Source organism: Triturus cristatus, chromosome 8 (genome assembly GCF_964204655.1).
Source record: "Triturus cristatus chromosome 8, aTriCri1.1, whole genome shotgun sequence".
NCBI classification, from domain to species: domain Eukaryota; kingdom Metazoa; phylum Chordata; class Amphibia; order Caudata; family Salamandridae; genus Triturus; species Triturus cristatus.
Genome location: NC_140591.1, coordinates 385,845,110 through 385,857,920, shown reverse-complemented (window position 1 = coordinate 385,857,920; position 12,811 = coordinate 385,845,110). Strand labels below are relative to the sequence as shown.

The following is a 12,811-nucleotide window of genomic DNA, read 5'->3' as shown; positions in this document are numbered from 1 at the left end:
AAGCAGAGAGGCAGAAGGGCATAGGAAGGGAGAAGAGAGGAGACGAAGTAGGCGGGAAAGACGTGACGGGTCAAGATAAGAAAAGGACGAAGAAAAGATTATGAAAGATAATGAGTGCAGCGCTGCTGCTAATGTGCATGCTACATTACAAACAGGAGCCCTGAAAAGACACAATTAAAACTAATTGTGGGATAATAAACTTTAAAAGGTCCCCTTCCATAACATCATTAAAGTTACAAGCGCGCGCGCCTCGCGCAAGTAGGGGGTGGGGGGGAGTGCAGCCAAGAGCAGGCAGCGTTTCCCATGCGGCAGCGAGTGCAATAATTACTAACATAGGGCACCGCTCACTCCCGCAAGGGAATCGCCAAGCGGGCACGCGTTTCATTGAAAGCAATGCAACGCGTGCACTTTTTTGCCTGCAAAGCTGAATCGATTTCAAGAGGTCTCTTTCCTATGCAGCACATGCAAACTGCGTAGGCGAGACCTAAAAACGGGGAGGAATAATTTCTTTCAGCACAAAATGCATGCTGTAATCACTTTATTTTTCCAGAATCTGATTTGCAATTGTGTAATTCTCTTTTTTTGCAGCATTTTCCTAAGCCTCGTTGAAGCTGCAGATTTAAAAGACCTTTTGTCTCAAGCAGGGGACTGGACTTTCTTTGTTCCAACTAATGATGCATTCAAAGGCTTGAGTGACTCTGAAATGGCAGCACTAAGACGTAAGTGTAATGTGAGAATTGAAACTATCATGGACCACCCATAGAATGTATGCATTATGTCGTTGGTAAGTCCAGCAGAAGAGCTAAGGTGCCATGTTGGACAGTAAAGGAGACTTGTTTCACAGAGGAATGGCTATGCTGGCCTTGTGACAGATCTTTCAACTACATAGAAAAATATTAGGACTTACTTCGATCTCAAAATAAAGTCCTAAGTCTGTCTTAAGTCAGAGAAACCCATTGTAAATCAGCCCTGTCAGTCTTAAGATAGTCTCATGCCAGGAAAGGCAATCTTAAGGGTGTCCAAAGCGTGGGCAAAATCCTTTATAAATCAGATCCCCCTAACCTTAATATGGTTTTAAGACTGCATTAAGTCTGTAATACGCCTTCATCAATTGCCCCCCTGTGATCTTCTTTCATTACCATAGTCTTGCATGAGCACACCAGACCTGTTGTTGCCTGAACTTTATTAAGGCAAAATAATATTCAGACATGTTTACAGAACTTTCAGACCATTGTCACACTCTGGAGGGATCAGTGGCATATTCTCTGGATCTGTTTTATTTGTCTCAAGTGTGTTTTCATAAACAAAGGGCCTGATTTACAGAGAAAAGTTTCTGAATTAGGACTGACCAACCTGTAAATAATAGTAACATATGTTTTAATAATTTATGCTGTGTTAATTGTTTTTAAATATATAGAGCACAAAAGGCCCTTGGGCTTTTAGGCGCTGTAGTCTTGCTATGCCACGCAGTGAACTGTTGGAGAACTTCAATTATGTTGTGCCTATCTATAGGGTGAACAGCCAAGGCTATTCTAAAATTAGAGATGCAGCTTTGTACATGTGAGATGGAACGGAAGAGTGTTCCAGAGCTTTGCCCCTGCAACCGGGAAGGCTCTGCCTCCCAATTTCTTCTTCCGTACTATGGAGACTGTTATCCAGTTTTAGTGTGCTGAGCAGATATTTCTATCAGGAACATGCCATTGGAACATGGCTTTGATGCCAACTGGGCTTGCCGCATAGAGAGCTTTGTGTACGGTGCATAAGGTCTTAAACTGGATATGTTTCTCACCCGAGGCCAGTGCCGTTCTCGTAGTCCTTTTGATGCCAAATGTGACTTGCAAATATATACCAGCATAAGTCTTGCCATTGCATTCTGCACGGGTTTCAGCTTTGCTGGGGTCGACTTGCTGGTCTCCAGATAGAGCACATTACAGTAGTCTATCCTTGAGGGGATCAGAGCCAAGGTGACATGTTTATGAGCTGGAAGGGTCGTGAATGGAAGAAGCAGGTTGACCTGATGATCCAGTTACCACTTGCTGTCCAGAAGGACCCCTAGGCTTTTAGCAGTGTCAACTGGAGTGGGTAAGGTGCCTAGTGTGTCTGGCCACCAGTTGCTATTCCAGATCAAGCCTGGACCTCCAAATAGCAATACCTTAGTCTTATCTCTGTTTAGCTTCTAGTATTTCTTGGCCACCCAAGATGTGACTGCCTTCATGTAGAGGTTAAAATTGGCTGCAGTGTATTTAACAATGGACACGATTATCTGGGTGTCATCTGCGTATGACACTGCCTTTAGACTGAAAAAATGTGCAAGCTTGGCCAGTGGGGAAACATAAAGATTAATCAGTGTGGGGCTCAATCATGAGCCCTGAGGGACCCCACATTGCAGCGAGAACGGCTCAGAATGGAATTGACTAATTGCCACTCTTTGTGATCTCTCAGTATGGAAAGAGGACAACAAGTTCAGGACTTTGTTTTTAATTCCCATTAAGTAAAGAGGACAAGTTCAGGACTTTGTTTTTAATTCCCGATTCCTGCAGGCGCAGAGTCGGGGCATGCCCTGCATCAACTAGGCTTCTGATGCTGTCTCTTGGAGCTATTAAAGCTGTTTCAATTATTACTACAGAAACGGTACTGTGATATATCCAACAGACCCAGGTCCTCTGCATAGCCCATTAAGGTTTGATTAAGGAGTATCTCTAGGATCTTCACTGCGACTGGAAGGAAAGAAATAGGCCGATGGTTCTTAAGGTCATTGGGATTCAGGTTCAGTTGCATCACGGCCTCTTTCCACAGTCATGGATAGTGCGCAGTCATAATAGCTGTGTTCAAGGTTTATCGTTAAAGGTCGGGAGACCGTGCCTGCCACCAATTGCAAGTTTTTTTGAAGTAAAAGGTTCCATAGGGGTTCTAGATTTGATGTTGAGGAGAGGCAATTCAGTTAGAGCTTCTGTCAGAGGTGAAAAAAACCTCAAACATACACACATGCATCTCCTTGTCCTCTTCAGGTACTAGCAAATTCCTCTGCAATTCCCTACTGAGGATAGGGGAACCGTCCTTTGCTGTATTATGGGCATCAAGCTCCATGCAAATGTTTGCAATTTTGTGCTGAAAAAAAGTCTGCCAGCTTGTTTCATAATTCTTGAGAGCCCTCGATTCCTGGACAGGCCAAAGGGAGAAGATAACTGATGGTGAAGTTTACAAAGCTCTTTTGGGGAGTTGATCACCTCAAATGTATTTGTAAGTTAGAGCAATTGTTCTTCTCTAATGGCCAGTTTAGAGTCAATGAGGGCTGACTTATATGACAGACTCTCCTGTTCCCTATAGAGTTTCCTCAGGTGCGCTCTTGTTGGCGGCATGTATGCCAGAGGAGCCCAAGTCACTCAGTAAACCAGGGAGCAGTCGGCTCTTTCCTCCAGGGATTATATTCCCGTAAGGGAGCTACAGAATCTGCCACCGAGCAAAACTATGCTGAAAATCTTTCCGCCCCATAGTCCACATCCTCATAGAGTGCATGAGAAACTTTTAAAAGCCTTGACAAAGGACTCAGCTGAGACCCACTTCCAGTTCCTTGGACAGATCTTCTTACATGGTGCATTGTCCCACTAATGAGAAGAGGAGAAATAAAACTAGAAAGACACTGCACTGTGATCTGACCAGGTAGGAGGCATTACCTCCTTGACTGACAAACACAAGTCATTAGTAAAAATCCCATCAAGGCTATGGATAGGAGCCTTAACCTGCTGACGCAGCCCCCGACAAGCAAGCATTTCTTTGAGTACACAAAAGTCTTAATTGTCAGAGTCCTTCTGGTGGAAGTTAAAGTCTCCCATAACTGTAAATGCGTTTTTCGCCAAATAAGTCTCTATATAATTTGCCACTTCAGCTGCAAACATCGTCCTTGGTCCTGGGGGCCTATAGATTGACAGTCTGGCAAAGTTATTGGTGGCTGTAACTTTTATGGTGAAACCCAGCACCTCGCAGAGACTCACATACTGTACCCTTTCTAGATGACATAGGTTCTCTGGCTTGCATATAATGGCCAGACCTCCAACCGGTCTGCATCAGACCTTAGGATTGTATATCCTGAGGGAACCGCATCTGCTAAATTGGAGCCAGAGGCTTCATTGGCCTAGGATTCTGTGATAAACACTCAATCCGGGCAGTGGGTCAGCGTCAAGTTGGCAAATTAAGTTTTGTACTTGATGAGGGACCTAGCATTTATTAGGAATCCCCTAAGATTGACCTCCCTCCAGTCTGTCTGTTATGCCTGCTTGAGGGGGGCTATTATAGACAGGCAGTAACTGACTAGATGCGGGGAGTTATTCATGTCTGCTAAAAACAGGAGAATGCCAATGAATTAAAAGGTAGTTATGTATCTTTGTTAAATTAAGCACTCTAAAATTGCCCTTTGAGTCTATTGAGAGAGTCCCTAGGTGTGTGCCCAGGGAATGGTTAGGGAAGACCTAGTCACTACTGTTTTGGTATTCACAGACAGTTTTAAGTTAATTTCCCAAACCTATCTTCACAGTTTCTTTATAACTGAAAAGAACATATTTGCAATAACATGCAGAAAGTGTGGAAAGTACCATCAAACCCCCCATTTTTCAAAGGAAGTTTTTCTCTTATACTTGTGAGTAACAGATGTTACCATTGGGGGCCTGTACATACAACTTTGTGACTTATTCACTTTCTCCCAAAGTGCAATTTAAACTCGGTTTTGTTTTAGTTCTCGTCCTTCAATTGAGATTGTGGACACACATTTTTGCAAACATTTTCAATTGGTGTGATGTATTGAAAAATATTGTATGGAACCCGTTCGGAATGGAATGTATTTTGGCTGTCAAATATATAAACATGAAAGCACGCTTCTACTGCTTCTAAAATTGTAATGACAGATTTGTCATAACATATTTTCTTGTTTAACCTGCTTATGCAAAGCATTAATAAAATTACAGAAAGTCTAAGCATTAAAATTCAGCAAAAGGGAAACTATTAATAAAACATGAAGGTATTATTTCAAACATCACCTTCTAATGCAGAATGACAAATATGACATACTCCTAGTTGTACACTATTTTAGTTCTCTAAGTTTTTACTCAGTTATTAAATTTTTTAGCTAACTTTAGAAACAACTCAACATGGTGCTTGCCACAGTACTAGTCTGTTACATTTGCTAATGTATTACAGAATAACATGATTGAACACGGAACTAAACCAACCTTTTGGTTACAACTACAACTGATCTACTATTTCCTTTAAAAGCTGATGTTTATGCACTTGCCTGAAGTAGTGGAGGCTGTTTTAGAAATTCAAAGCAGCATTGGTCCTGGAGTACAGTGGAGCCTTGTATGAGTATTTAGGCATATATTGAGCATGCTAGTGGGAAGATTGGATGGTTAGTACCCGTGGTGACCTCTAAAGCATAAGAATCAAAAGGACCAACATATCTTATTACCAAACATATGGTGCTGGTCGTGTTCATTTCACAGAAAAGGCATAAGCTTTCACCTGTTGCCTACGTCATGCTGTTTGATCTATGAAGTGACTGGAGTATGTGAAGGCCTCAGAAGTTGCCACATAAGATGGGATTGTGCTTAGTGTCACAAAAAGATGCCCTAGGGACTAGCAGTGGGGTCGTAGATTAGAGAGGATTCCCTTGTGCTGTGTCCAGTGTATATTTCTAAAGCACTGAATGTAATCATTAATATCTGCTACCAATTTGTTTTTGCAGAGAACAAACTTGCTCTTCAGAATATTATTCTTTATCATCTGACGAAAGGTGTTTATATTGGCGGAGGATTTGAACAGGGTGTCACAAACATTCTGAAATCTATCCAAGGAGGCAAACTTATGGTGAAATCTGTAAGCAAACCAATTTTATTTCATTTTCATTTTTTTTTAGAGATGATGCACAACATTAATATGGCAATCAAAATGGATGATGTACTATATACAATTGGAGGCATATAAAATACTACTGATTTTATCAGGCTATTAATATTACTATTGAAATTCATGTGTCTTTGCTAATTATCATGTTTTTCGCATCCCAATCTACACATTAAAATGACTATAGATAGAGTAGCATAACTTATACATTAATTAGCCTCTTTCTCATAGAATGTCTATTAGAAACATATCTTGAAATTTTGCCCTCAATGTCAAAGGTAAATTTCAAAGCTATAACAAGTTGTCATTCATTGACTTCTGATATTAACCCAGTAATGTTTATTTTACACTGTCATGAACTGTAAATAGACAAAAAGTGTTTTGCACAAAGCACCATCTATCAAATTACAATCACAATATTATATATACGTTTATTGCAAATATATTTAACAAGCAAATAGATTGAACGTAGTAAATATTTAGTCAGTGTCAACAAGGAAACAGAGAAGATGGATTCGTAGTTAACATTTATCTGTAACTTGAAGAGAGGACATTTATTCTAAATAATTAATGTGCAATACAGAAATTTCATTTAGAGTAGAAACAATAAGAGTGCATCCCCTGGGCGCATATAGCTAGCCTAGGTAACTTTTGTGTGTACGAGGCCAAGGTGCCCGCCTGCCTCCCACATAATAGGGATGTTGCAAGCATGTCATCAAGTTATCAAATTCAGTCGCTCGCCCTGTGGCTTGTGAGCCTCCTTACCATAATCAGAAGAGCACACCGTGCAAGAGGCAGTGCTTACCTCTACGCAGTCAGCCATGTTTAGGCATGCATCAAAATAAATCCCCCATATATATGCTAAGCCAGTCAGTTAAGGTTATCATATTTATTGATAGACGACACATAGTGATGAATATTTACCTTATCATAGTGTGCTCTCTTTGAGCTGTGTTAATAACAAGGGAATCCATGTTGTTTTTTCTGTTCAGCAGAAAACTTTATTTATTTCAATTGAATTATCTATGTCATCATATCTACGCTTGTCATACACCTGTAAACTAAGAACATATGTTTGAAATGTTCCATGATGTCAAAATAATAATTTGGAGATGGTAGACCACCTTTAGGTTATTGGATGTTAACTAGCTTAATTCTCAGGCATTTTTTCCCTTTCCTCTCAAATCATTAGGAAGTGTTCAATACAGTTAAAGTTCACAAATAACATGAGTACATTCGTACCTCACTGGCAACCAAACACCCCATTGTAGCGCTTGACTCTTAGACGATTTCATTGCAGAGCAGTCTACGGCTTACTCAAAGGAGGTGATGTGGGCTAGTAATCGCCATTTACCAGTACGCTGACATAACACACAATAATTGATTGTCCTGTCTGTACTTTGCTTTATAAAAGGAAGAGTACATTTATTAAACACACACTACTCAATACTATGCAGCAATTTACAACTGTACATAAGCTGTTGGAATTACTTTGTGACATTACATAACATTTCCACCCCTTCCCCAGAGGGGGTGGGGTCTAGTACCACCACTCCCATGTATGCACATCATCTTGCCCCCTAATGAAGTGGGTTGAACATAACTTGGAGTGAGGGCCTTGTCCACTGGCACCATCCCAGTGGCAACCCACCCCATTATCTCCACAAGCATTTAAAATGGGCACACCTGCCATGGTGATACATAACCGTAGCTGAGCATCTCATACTGACCATACAGTATACAGCTTTTACTCTTAGTGGCTAACAGTCTGGGTTGTTCCTCCCCTAACGCAGCAGCAAGAATACATGTTTAGGCATCATTTAAAATGACAGTACTTATCATAGCTGATAACAATTATGATGCATTGCAATTAAAGCCCCTAAAAGGCATCACAGTTCTAATCACAGGATTAAGCATATACAGCCAGACACCCTAGCAGGGATGTCCAGCAACATAACCCTAATTTGCTTATGACTTTACATTACACATGTGTCTTTCAGTCCATCAGAAGAAATAACATTAGGTAAATGCACCTCTCGTGCAATTGCACCTCTTCACCTCCAAGATATGCCTTTCTCCAGACATCCCCAGCTCAGCCTTTCACAGATTGGGGCAGTCCCTCAGATACCCCCTGCTGAGGAACAAAAGTTCCAGCCACAGGATGCTATTGTCGCCTGGCTGAGCCCTTGAGGGGTTGTTTCTTTCAAGTCCCCCAGAGACTTAGGGAGGACTTCTCTACGTCATACTGGGGGAGACTGCATAGCTCCTGCAGCTCCCCCCGTGCCTTTGCATCCCCTTAGTGGTTACCCCATCCTCCTGGGGCCACCACACTCAGAGAAAAGGCCTCTTTTCCTTGCAGGCCTGTCCGGGCCTGCAAGGCATTATGGGGCAGTTTGCTCATGCCCACGCATAACATAGCAGCAGCTTCCCTGCTGCTCTGGGAGCACCGCACTACCCGTTGGAGGCCTCCTGCCGCATCCACCCATCGTTGGGGGTCTGGTCCTACTCAGACCCCGTGCATGCCCAGGGAAGCATCTAGCAGATCAGGGAGCCCTCCCCGGCTGCACCTGCCGGCTCCCCGCCCGGCCCAACTCGCACCCTCGTGTGCGGCTGCAAGAGCTGGAGTGCCTATTTTGGTCTGCCCATTCCGGCGGGCAGGCACGGAGGCAGATACTCCCTCGGCGGGTCCTCGGGGGAGTGCAACAGCACTCCCCATGCCTTCCCGATGCAGTGGGGGAGTGCGGCGGCACTCCTTCATCCGCACACTGGGGCCCGAGGCTGGGGTCCTGGGTCCCAGATTTCTTCACGGGGAGCGCGATGGTGCTCCCCTTCCTCCGGTGTCTTCGGGGGCCAGGGTGGGTTCACGACTTGACTTCTTGTGGGGCAGCCCCCGGGACCTGACCCAGCCCGGGGACACATCTGCGACTGGCAGCTGAGCCCCACGCGCTTCGTCGTTGGTCCTCTTCAGAGGTCAAAGGTCACCTACCTTCTGGGGGGCAAATATCAGCTCCCAGACGGCCGATCTTCACCCTTTTGGCCTCTTCTTGCTCCAGATTACCAGCTGTACCCTTCTTGAGCACTTTCCTTTGCCCTCCTGGTCTCCAAGAGGGTGACCTCAGCAGAGAGCTGTCTTCACTAGCTCCCTGCAACAGACTTTTACCTGGCTCTCCTACTGGGCCTCTCTTCTCCTTGCGCAGAGGCCCAGGCTTCTACTCACTGGTCCTGGACTCCCCCACAGCCGCAATCCAGAGTCCTGGGACAGTCAGGGGATTCCTCCACCAATTGCCTATGGCGCCAGGCTCCAGCACCAGTCTTCCTCAGCAGACCACACCCCAGAGATAGCTCCTCTTCCTGTGCAAGACCTTTTAATGGAACACATCACCTCTTTGCCCCTGCTTCCTCCTTCCTGCCCAGGCCTCTGCGAAAGTTCAAAATGACGCCGCCTAGGGATCTCATGCCACATGGTCTCTGAAAAGCCCCCTTCCCCCTTTGCTGCCTTCTCTCCAGGGCAGCTTGGTGCCTGGCACCAGGTGACAGCGGCTGATGGATAACCTGCAGCTCCACCCACCTTTGCTACCTCTTGGAGAGGAGACCTTCACCCTTGTAATGCTTGCAGTGAAGGGCTAGGCCTTAAATGCAACAGCTTGGGGAGGAAGGTCATTAATCCAGACTGGCAGGATCATACCCAGCTAGTTACTGGTTACAAGCTGAGTCAGAGGAATATGACATTTCTGGATGACTCAATAGCAGTACTGATATGGCTTTGGACTCAGCAGAATACTTCCTCTCACACAACTTACAGTGTACTTTGGTGCGTGTCTGGAATTTGTAGGCCCAAGGGAAGGGAAACTACCCCATGTGGTCCCCATCTTCATAGAAGAATAATGGAGTGTTCCTTCAGTGAAAACAGTAAAGCACACTGACTTTTCCTTACATGTGTCTTCCCATTGAATAAAGCCTATTCCATGTCACCACCCAACTCTGCATAATTCCTGCCACACCATTCCATCTGTACCTGTCCCTGGGCTGCGCATGGCAGGAATCTCCCACGTGCAGCCCCTACACATGTGCAAACGCATGTATACACGTGTCTGCATGTAACCAGCTCGGTGCCCCCTACTCTCACCAGTGGGACACCGGTAAAATCCACATGCAGTCTGATTCATCATGAGTTCACTGTGGGTGAGTCCCAACTTATGAGGCTCTCCCACAGTAAAAGCTCAACAATTAGGTGTTCAAAAAGCAAAAAATCTGGGCGGCTGAGATGGTCAGAACCACCTTCTAACTTACATATTTTCACTTTTTTATTTATTTCACTGTGTATATTACAGTAGAACATCCAAAAGAATTCAATGGAATGCCTTAGCTTACGCCTGAGATTGTAAGAGAAAAATATGTGGTAGCTGCATGAGAATGAGAGAGGAAGCTAGGAGCTATATCAAGTTAGTGTGGGAAATATTTTGGTAGCTCTTTTTGAACTGGTGTTCGGGGGTGGGGTCAACCGGCACAAATGTTTGGGCACCGGCACATGTTCGTCTTCATTGGACTTTCAAACAGTGCAAGAAAAAAAACACAAAAGGGGGATGGAAGAGAAAGACAGATGGAATACACTATGATAGAGGTAAAAGACAGTGATGAAAAAGTACCTGTAAGAGTGTCATAAAGAGATAGAGGGTGTTTGACAGGGCCGGACTGGGAACTGAAACCGACCCTGGCAAACTGCTTGGCTGGCCCCCCTAGGTGCAGCCGGGCTGTTTGCAAGGGCAGGTTTCGTCCGATTGTGTCACAGAGGGCTGTTATTGCCGGCTCGGGTAACAAAAAGGGCCCCGCAGGGGCCCAAAACTAGCCCCCACCCTGGCAGCCCACCGGGGAAACGCCTGGTGCCCAGTCTGGCGCTGGTGTCTGGGAGGGGATGAAAGAGGCATAAGGTGAAACTAAGACTACACAACTTTGGTATTCAGTACCCCTGATATTCGTAGTGGATGCTGAGGCTTTCCAACCAAAACTTTGGGCCCTAGGAGTTGGTGTTTCACCAATTAAGCCCTGCTTATAGGCTTCTGTTGGCAATATTTGAGGTTCTTGATTTACCAATCACTTCCAGCCCCATCTAAATAATACAAATGGAGAATATTACTAGCAGTTGAAAATTACTGCAAAAGTACACAATTCCTTGCTGGGAACTTTTCTTCCAATAGTTAATCACAACATAACCAATGAAAAAAAAAGAATAAGCTAGTGATATATTGTTTAGCATCACTGCCGCGCCAGTGATCATCCTGTCACCATCAGGGGATGGAGAGTGGGGAATCCCAAGTTCAACTCAACTTTGCATTCCAATAATCTAATGTTTTTCTCCTTTAGGTAAACGATTCTCTTTCTGTAAATGGAGTTAGTTCGCTGGAGTCTGATCTCATGGCTTCCAATGGGGTGATCCATGCAGTTAACAAGCTACTGTTTCCAGCAGGTTGGTTCTGATTAAATCCTACACAGGTGCATGGAAACATACTATTTTGATATTCCATTCTCAGTATGTGTGTAATTCCACTAGAAAAGGAAAAGGTCATTTTCACTTTATTTGGTTAACTAACACTTTGAACAAATGAAATAATGCTGTACACCTGCAGTGTTCTGACCGACAAGTGTAAATGTGGCATTTGTAGCAACTAACCTGTGCAAAACATGTATTTTTGTTGAGGTCAGGGGAAATCGCAACTTTAAATCGTTTGGAAAAAGTTTCAGAACAAGATTGTCCTGCATTGGTGCACTGTATCATATTCTGGAATTAGTCGATTTCTTTTAGTTAAATCTTAATTTTGCAAAATAAGGAAGATGAGGCACATAGCAATAAAATGACTTTCCTATGATTACACATTGTAATAAATTGGACAACCCAGTCACTTGATGCCAAAGTTGACAACTTAGCCTCCAGGCTGTATCAATTAGAAGATACCCCAAAAAGTACAAGTATGTTTCTCTTAAGCAACTCAGGAGAAACAAATGTGTAATATATTAGCACAATCCAAACATGTGCAAGCATCCTTAGACAAAAGAAAATGACTAATAATTTTCTAATTTATTCTCCATAAGACTTAGACTCATCTTGGTCTTCTTAATGTTCTTTCAGCAGTTCAGACTTTTTAATGGCACATTTCTTATAATCTGCTCATTTTAGCATCATAGCAGGAGTCATTGTACCTGAAGATTTATACATGTGAATTTGGTTACTAAATAATTCAAATAAATAAATAAATAGCGATAGAATACATAATGTTGCAGAACTTCAATATAAGTATGTCAGCCTTCAGAGAGTTAGCATCTAAAATAAGTGTTGCTTGGAATATGTGAGACCTTTCCCATGACTTCTGCATACCCGGGCCAAGCTAAAATCTTCCAGATTTGAACAGTGTATGAATATTTATTCTCTTTTGACATGTGTAAGTTGATAACCATAAACAGCTTCACATGGACAGCTTAGTATAAAAAAACGAACCATCCTCTTAAAACAGCACCAGGAGAGTTAATGAGAGATATATATAAACATGGAATAATTATAATTTTAAAACAATATATACAACCACAAATAGAATTATGGAAAAACAACCATCAATTTCTTCTTATACAGAGAAATTCACATTTGGCATATCATCTGTCAGTAAATAAAGATAGGTTTAGATGATTTGCACATGTGAGCACATTTTTATCATTGATACACGTCTTATGCTCCAGATACTTGGGATTTGTAAAACAGTGGTTTTATTAATGGTCTAAATTATCATCTTTCTTTTTTCAAAACCAGCATGAAAAGGTACTAATAGTTTTGTCGTTAAGGTTTTTGCATACTGATATTCAATAGACAAGCACTTCCAGATGAAGAGACAGCTCTGAGCCTTAATTAATGGAAATTGTTATACTGCATTGA

General features: G+C 43.0%; 1 protein-coding gene across 18 annotated transcripts in view; it reads left to right on the top strand.

Annotated features, from left to right (window-relative positions):
* POSTN (periostin) overlaps positions 1–12,811 on the top strand; it is a 161,137-nt gene that overhangs the window by 100,428 nt on the left and 47,898 nt on the right. For all 18 annotated transcript variants that reach the window (XM_085621745.1, XM_085621755.1, XM_085621752.1 and 15 more), the window contains exons 12-14: positions 589–719; positions 5,735–5,865; positions 11,254–11,356. In XM_085621745.1, coding sequence (XP_085477871.1) covers positions 589–719; positions 5,735–5,865; positions 11,254–11,356 — 365 coding nt within the window. The remainder of the gene's footprint in view (positions 1–588; positions 720–5,734; positions 5,866–11,253; positions 11,357–12,811) is intronic.